The sequence below is a fragment of the Frankliniella occidentalis genome, unplaced genomic scaffold (assembly GCF_000697945.3).
Source record: "Frankliniella occidentalis isolate FOCC.00 unplaced genomic scaffold, Focc_3.1 Scaffold72, whole genome shotgun sequence".
Classification (NCBI taxonomy): domain Eukaryota; kingdom Metazoa; phylum Arthropoda; class Insecta; order Thysanoptera; family Thripidae; genus Frankliniella; species Frankliniella occidentalis.
In genome coordinates, this window is record NW_026267202.1 from 1056124 (window position 1) to 1063693 (window position 7570).

At 50.3% G+C, this 7570-nt stretch overlaps 2 protein-coding genes across 2 annotated transcripts; both read left to right on the forward strand.

Annotated features, from left to right (window-relative positions):
- Nucleotides 1-1176: 1176 nt before the first annotated feature.
- LOC127749636 (uncharacterized) lies at nt 1177-2570 on the forward strand. The gene is made up of 3 exons (XM_052268609.1): nt 1177-1353; nt 1479-1915; nt 1998-2570. The coding sequence occupies exons 2-3, from the start codon at nt 1754-1756 to the stop codon at nt 2439-2441; spliced, it is 606 nt and encodes a 201-aa protein (XP_052124569.1). The 5' UTR covers nt 1177-1353; nt 1479-1753; the 3' UTR covers nt 2442-2570.
- Nucleotides 2571-3771: 1201 nt separating this feature from the next.
- LOC127749633 (uncharacterized) lies at nt 3772-5114 on the forward strand. Its single transcript, XM_052268591.1, has 4 exons — nt 3772-3972; nt 4117-4248; nt 4407-4574; nt 4662-5114. Exons 1-4 carry the CDS (start codon nt 3781-3783, stop codon nt 5112-5114), a joined length of 945 nt encoding a protein of 314 aa, XP_052124551.1. The 5' UTR covers nt 3772-3780.
- The last annotated feature ends 2456 nt before the right edge of the window (nt 5115-7570 follow it).

Below are 7570 nucleotides of genomic sequence, written 5' to 3' on the forward strand. Positions count from 1 at the left end.
GCAAGAGCAGCAGCAAGAGCAGCAGCAAGAGCAGCAGCAAGGGCAGCGGCAAGAGCAGCCGGCGAGATTGTCGATCTCCTGAGCGATAATGGAGAGTTTGCACCGCCACCCTGCCGAGTAACCAACCAGCCAACCAAACCCCGCCACGGGCGGGGCCTGCAATCTGTCTTCGTCCATCTCCCCGTCGGCTCATTCGCCTGCTGTCTGTCCTGGCAAAGGGCGTGAGGTGGCGTGGCGGGGCGGGGAGTGGCGCGGTGTAGCGGTAGGGAGCGTGCCTAAGCGATCGCCCACCGCTTCACTTGATCATCCCTCCTCGACTCTGGTGCGCTGTGGATACTCTCACTTTCATCAGGAATTCACCCCTACCCTTTCACCAGCTCTGAGAGAGCAGGCGGGAGCGAAATAGGAGACACGCAACAACCCTCGCCCCCGCCACCCCCTCTCTACCCAACTCGCACGGCCCCATCGCTACGCCGCCGCCGACAGCCGCGAGGACAGCAGCCTATCGCCGGCGGCTCGGGGGCGGCACAAAACTTCCTTAATAGGCCTATAAAGAGTCCCTAAATCTCTCGCTCAGCCGACGCGGCGGGCGGCGCTCTGACCTCAGACTCACCCTGGCTGCCGCCCCGGACCGGAACGCCGCTTACCTGCAACAAGAGAACAAAGTGTCATTAAGCTGGGCTCTCTCTCCTCCCATGCTACTCCCCCTGTCTCACCCCTCTTCCGTCTCTCTCTCTCTCTCTCTCTCTCTCTCTCCCTCTCTCTCTCTCTCTCTCTCTCTCTCTCTCTCTGCCTCCCCTGCTCGCGCTGGAATTCGGAAAGTGTTTCTCGTGCGCAGCTGACAGCCTAGCATCACAACTTGCGGACTCATCAGAGAGCGCCTCACTTCGCCCGGCTCTCCGGACAGGAGAGCGCTGCGTCGTCCACGTGAAGCGCTTTCTAAGTACCGACTCGGAGGAAATAAAAAGAAGGGTGCCCATGAAGAAAGCTGGCCGTAGGGGGGTTGGGGCGGTCGAAGCGAAAACGGTAATCCTGTGATTGGAAGTAATCCAAAGGAGGCCGGTACTTGACGGTGGCTCAAGTCATAGCGACCCCCCTAACAGGTCGATGAGGTGCCGGTCAGCTGAGCCTCGGCCTGCCGTTCGAGTCGCGAGCACTGCGCGGTGCACCATGGACAGCCGCTGGGGGTGCGCACTGGAGGCGCACTGGCGCGCCGTCCTGCTGGGCATGCAGCTGGCCGGCATGCTCGGCTGCAGAGGCTGGCCGCCGCGCGCATCGCGGCCCTGGACGCGCTACGCGCGCGTCTTCACGGCCGCGTCCAGCGTCGCCAGGTCCATGATGGTGTACATAACGGTAAGGGAGCTCTTCGAGCACGCTTTGAAATGTGCATTTGTTGCAGAATACATGCGCAAAACAAAAACGTGGACAAAACACACAATAGCAAACGAGTACGTGTTACTAATATTGATTCCGTACAGATCTATAGTTTTTGGAACGGAATCCGGAATGGAATCAGCAACTCTCCTAACTTCTCGGGTTCGATAAGCGGGTTCGTCTACGCTCTCTACTTGCTTGACTTTCTCATAATGAACGTCGGATTGACAGTGACGCAGGTAAGGGGCTAGCAGCAGCACTTGCACGGGCAACACATAAGCTACCTCAAATTCAGGGGAGTGAACTGCCGATTTGACAGATTTTTGGCAGGATTGTATACACCTCACCTTAAAGTTCCCACTCTCTACCGCAGGTGGTCATGGTGTACCACTCCCAGGAGCTGTGCCTGGTAGTAAGAGCCATGCTTCAGCACTTGCATGCCTTCCCGAGCCAAAGGCACAAGTATGAGACCAGGAACGCTATCATACTCTGCTTCGGAGCGTCACCCATCGCGTACACCGTTTGCATGTCGACAATCATCGTACGACTCATATGTCGTTTTTACTAAAGCGGTAAGACAGCAGTCAGCCTTGTTGACTGGGCAGTGCCTTTTTTTATCGCAGGCGAACACCAAGCAGGGGGTGTTCTGGCTGAACGTCGCGTACGGCCTGAACGACCTGCTGCCATGGGTGCTCATCAGTGTCACCCAGGACTCGTTCAGCCACGTGGTGTCCGCGAGCACCGACCTATTGGCGGGCATAGCCGACGATGTCCAGCAGCTCATCAATAAGCACGCACGCGTCGAGTCGACCGGATTCAGAGCCACCCTGAGCGCGCCGGCCTCGACGAAGTGCCCGGCGTGCCGGGGGCGCTACCCCTCGCAAAGTTCCACCCTGGCCCGGGGAGTGCGTGCGCTCAGGGTGAGGTACCAGTGCGTGCACGACGGGGTCCTCGCCACCAACGGGGTATACGGGCTGTTCAACAGGGCCTCCATCACAGTGGCGACAGTCCAGGTTGTGGTCTGTCTGTATGTCGGTGTGATAGTGCCTCACGGCAAAGGAAAGTAACATTGTCGGTAGTGTATACATTTCTATGAAAATGGTGCTGGGTATTGATTAAGCTAGGATTAACAAAAACTCGTTGAAGCTTTCGCATCGCTGCCATTAGTGGGTACAATCAAAAACGTCTTGACGTTTCCGGCGTCGTACCAGTACAGTACATCTTCGATAGTGTTAATGTGGGGCACTTGTGATTCGAGCAGTTTCGGGGGTAAAGAACACAGCGAGTAAAACTGTTAATGGCGATGGACAAGGAGGGCCCATCACTCTTGCACAGCAGATAACCACGGCAATATAACTAATGATATTTTCGCATCATTTAAAAAATAAGCGAACATTTTTATCCTCTACAGCATTAAATTCAATCTGGACCATAATCTGGGGCACGTTTATCGCAGCCAAGCTAATGTTTATGTGTATCATTGGAGAGCAGATTCAAAGCGAAGTAAGTTTAGCTATAGCTTGAGAAAATGCAAGGATGCAGTGGTCATGTTGCATGCTCGTCCAATGAACTCGATTTTTAACAGAATTCTAGGATAACGGCCGCCTTGCAGACAGGAATGTCTCACCGTCCAAATATGAATCTTCAAGGCAAAGCCGAAGTAGGTCCCATTAAAACTTGACATTGTTTCTTGGTTTCTTACTACATGAACAAATTCAGGTTAACACTGCCATATTTGTTATTATTACAGATAAGCAGATTTTGCCAGCAAATACAGATGCAGGAAATTCGGTTTAAAGCTGTGGATCCCTACTATTTTGGTTTGACTACTATGAAGAGAGTAAGTATACATATTGGTGCATCACCAGGGCGCTACCTCGGGCGCTTCTGTTTGTTAATATATCTGTTGTCTTTGTTTTAGAGTATTGCTTCCATCATGGCCTCGGTCGTCGTTTTAGTCCAGTTTTCAACAATGTTAACGCAACTTTACAAATATATAGTTTAAAAGTCATCATTGCAGAGTGAATAACGTAACGGTCCTTTCAAACAGCAAAATAAAGTTTGAGCGACACGTGACTACAGGGATTTACACCATGGCTGATCAAGAAATTAATAACCAATTTCATGATATTGACGGAAACTTTCCTACACAAAGATATCACGCAAAAAAGGTGCATCAACAAACATTCGATACAACACTAAAAGGAAACCACCTCGGGCATTGAATCAGAAACATCTGCTGACAGCAGAGAGCTTATGGCTACATCACAGTATCGAATGTAAACAATGGAGTTTTGAAGCATTGATCCTAGTTTTCCATAGTCCTCCTTAGCCTGAAGTGGCGGTCGATGTTCATCCGAGACGCATTGCCCGCGCGGGCCGCCCACACTCAGTACGCGGCGCGCCATGGAGCGTCCCGGGCGGCTATGGGGGCGCGCATTGGAGGCACACTGGCACACCTCTCTGCTGGGCATGCGGCTGGCCGGCATGCTGGGCTGCAGCGGCTGGCCACCGCGCGCCTCGCTTCCATGGACGCGATACGCACACGTCTTCACGGTCGTCAGCAGCATCGCCAGGGCGTTCATGGTGTACACGACGGTAGGCTATTCAAGTTCTCCCTCTAAAATACATGCGTGCTATCGTTGCAGATGAGAGGCACGCACGCACACGCGCCCGCGCGCGCGCACACACACACACACAAGCAGTAACAATACGGTGCCTCACAATGTTCACTCCGTGCAGATGGTCGGTTTCTGGAGGAAGCTCAGTACGATCAGCCACTCCCCTGGAGCCTCGGCTGCGATAAACGCGTTCGTTTACGCTCTCTACTTGCTTGACTATTTCACGAGGAACGTCGGATTGACGCTAACACAGGTTAGGAGCGGCAAACACGTTATATACGCTTTACTTTCAGGATGAAGCACAGCTGGATCGAAAGTGTAGCGTACTCAATAGTTGGTAGAAGCCCTGATCTCGATGAAATATTTTAACAGTGCATCGTATGCACAATGTACTTCAACTAAATGCCGCAGATGGTCATGGTGCGCCACTCCCGCGACCTCTGCCTGCTGGTCAGGGCCATGCTGCTGTACTTGAAGGCTTGTCCGAGCCAGAGGAGCCCGTACGCGACCCGGAACGCCATCCTCTTCTGCTTCGGAGCGGCACCCTTCGCGTACATCGTTGCAATGGCCATCATGACCGTACGACTGCCATCTTAATCAGCGGGGCCTAAACCAAGGGAGCCTCACCTTCACTGACTGGGCAGAGCACTTTGTTTTTTGTCGCAGGCGAACTCCCCAAAGGTCACGTCACCGATTCAAGTCGCATACGCCATCAACGACCTCGTACCGGTGGTGTTTGTCAGCGTCACCCAGGACTCGTACAACCACGTGGTGTCTGCGAGCACCGACCTCATGGCGGGCATAGCGGACGACGTCGAGGAGCTTATCAGTACGCAGGCGCCCGTCGAGTCACCTGGAGCGAGGGTCAACTTGAACGCGCCCGCCTCCACGACGTCGCCGGGGTGTCCGGTGTGCCCGGTGCACCATCCACCATTGAGGACGTCCACGTCGACCCTGGCCTGGGGTGTGCGCGCGCTCAGGGTGCGGTACCAGTGCGTGCAGGACGGGGTCCTTGCAACCAACCGAATATACGCACTGTTCAACACGGTCTCGGTCACAACGGCGACAATCCAGGTGGTGGTCTGTCTGTACGCCGGCATGGTAGTGACAGGAAAGTAAAATTGCCGGCTATGTACATACATGTTTACTCAGATTTTGATGCGTTTTAATGTATCAATTAAGGAAGGTTTAAAGGGAACTCAGTACAGTTTTTCTATCATGTCTTTACCTATCAGTGCACTCTTACTCAATTCGTCTGACGTTACATTCCTTAACCTACCTCATCAGAAAATCAAAGTAAAGAACAAGATAACTGATATAATTGCAATTTTCTAACCATGAACGAAAATTTAATTCCCAGGGGTGCCATCTTCTTTGACTCTAAATTCTTTTTTAAACTAAGCCTTGAGTGATAGGGTTGCGATTTTTTCTAGAAATATGTCTAAACAGGCACGCTTCACATTGCTTTTTATGTGACTTTAGAATTTAACCCGATGTGACAGCTTTTACATGTTAACCCATGTGACATCACACGAATCGAATAATAGTGCGTGAACTTTCAGTAACGTCTTGACAGTTTTGAGTAGTGCTAATATGTCATAATCCGGGGTTCGGTGTGGGGCGCCATTGAGTCTGGCAGTTGGGGAGGTAAGGTGTAATAGAAACCTTAGGGGAAGGGGGTTATTGGGTTTAGCGTAGATTGTAGAATACAAGACAAAGTGCCCAGCAGTCTTACACACGGACTTTAACAGTACATAAAGCAATAACACCCATTTACAAAATAAACGGAAACATTTTCTCATCACAGGGATAAATTCCACGTGGACTATGATCTGGGGCTCGTTGATCGCAGCAAAGCTCATGTTTATTAGTATCACGGGAGAGCAGATTCAAATAGAGGTAAGTCTAGCAGTTTCAAGTAACGCAAAGACGCTGGGGTTTCTAAAGGTGCCAGTCCCTGTATTTGATTCCTTGTAGAATTCTAGGATAACGACCGCCTTGCAGACGGGAATGGCTCAGTATCCAAACGTGGACCTTCAAGCCAAAACAGAAGTAAATCTTATTAAAATGCGATTTTATAACTTATAAAACAGGACCAAGGTAGAGAAACAATTGGCACATTTATCATGATTACAGATTAGCAGATTTTTCCACCAGATACAGATGCAGGAAATTCGATTTCAAGCTGTAGATCCTCATTTTTTCGATTTCAGTACTATGAAGAGGGTAGGTATATATTTGTGGATCGGCAGGGTGCTGCAAAGTTAGTGTGAATGAAAAACGCTTTCTCTTTGTTTTAGACTATTGCATCCATCTTAGCCTCGATCGTCGTTTTAGTCCAGTTTTCAACAATGTTAGCAGAATTTTACAAATAAAAAATGTGTGGTACTCGAACAATTAATTGTACAAACAAAAAGTTGACAAAGAAATTACACGAATTCATCAAGAACTGTCACATATGAAAGCGGCAACATTTGGGGTTTCAAGGGCTGATCGTGAAATTAATAACTTCGTAGCCCATAAAAACATTCTGTCTGGGTATCACATGTTAGCACTTGATTTTGGGTTTTTGTACTTATGTTGCAATACAGACAGATCCCTTAAGGCATTAATTTAGAAACTACAACTTATATGGAGCGTCTGGCTGCATCCTGCACACGCAGAAAAGCATGCTTTTGGCATTTGATTTCGTAAGAACATTTATATCAGGCCAATGCAATTTTCATTAGAACCAATGCAATTAGTATTGAGACGAACAAATGTTCTCCGTTTAGCCGAGTTTAGTTCGTTAAAGAACACCCTTTTTTGGGTGCATAACAGGGTTGAATGTGCACAATAAACGTCAGTGGCATCGATCCATGCTGAGTGCTGAAATCCTTACGCAGAAATTCATTTTAGAAATTAGGTCGATGTCGTTGATGCACTCGAAATCGCCGCAGACTAAATACGGGAATTTGTCACCTAAGTCGAAGATGTTCCGATTTCGACTTCGAAGTGTCGTCGGATCGAAATTCTGTCTGTGGCTGGGTCAGCCGCAATTCCTCTTGGCTCGAGGCGGCGGTCGATGTTGAGTCAAGTCGATTTGCCGAGTGGCAGACAAGAAAAAGCAAACCGGCCGTGCACAGCCAGTACGTGGTGTGCCATGCAGAGGCGCGCACTGGACGCGCACTGGCGGGCTTCCTTGCTGGGCATGCGGCTCGGGTCCATGCTCGGCTGCAGCGGGTGGCCGCCGCACAGCTCGCGGCCCTGGACGCGGTACGCACATGTCTCCACCCCACTGACCAGCATCGCCAGGGCCGCGATGGTGTACATGACGGTGGGTGCGAAAAATATATGTTACAATTTTCTTCTTTTGAGAAGAAAAGGTGGTGGGTGGAGGACTTTAGACATTTCTTAAATGACAATGAAGTACTTGAATCGCTATGTCAATTCGTTCTTGAATAATGCCCTATGGTGTTATTGAAACCGTACAGTTCGAATGCATTTGGTCACTCCTACCTGGGCTGAGCGATAGGCAGTCCAGAGTCTCGTCTGAGGTCTACAGGTTCACGATCTCAACCTACTTGCTTTCCTTC

Excerpts from the sequence above, each read along its gene's own strand:
- LOC127749636 (XM_052268609.1), top strand. The coding sequence starts at position 1,754 with ATGGTGTACCACTCCCAGGAGCTGTGCCTGGTAGTAAGAGCCATGCTT. Across the intron at positions 1,916-1,997 it reads TTTGCATGTCGACAATCATC|GCGAACACCAAGCAGGGGGT; the intron begins GTACGACTCATA and ends TTTTTATCGCAG.
- LOC127749633 (XM_052268591.1), top strand. The coding sequence starts at position 3,781 with ATGGAGCGTCCCGGGCGGCTATGGGGGCGCGCATTGGAGGCACACTGG. Across the intron at positions 4,249-4,406 it reads TCGGATTGACGCTAACACAG|ATGGTCATGGTGCGCCACTC; the intron begins GTTAGGAGCGGC and ends TAAATGCCGCAG. Across the intron at positions 4,575-4,661 it reads TTGCAATGGCCATCATGACC|GCGAACTCCCCAAAGGTCAC; the intron begins GTACGACTGCCA and ends TTTTTGTCGCAG.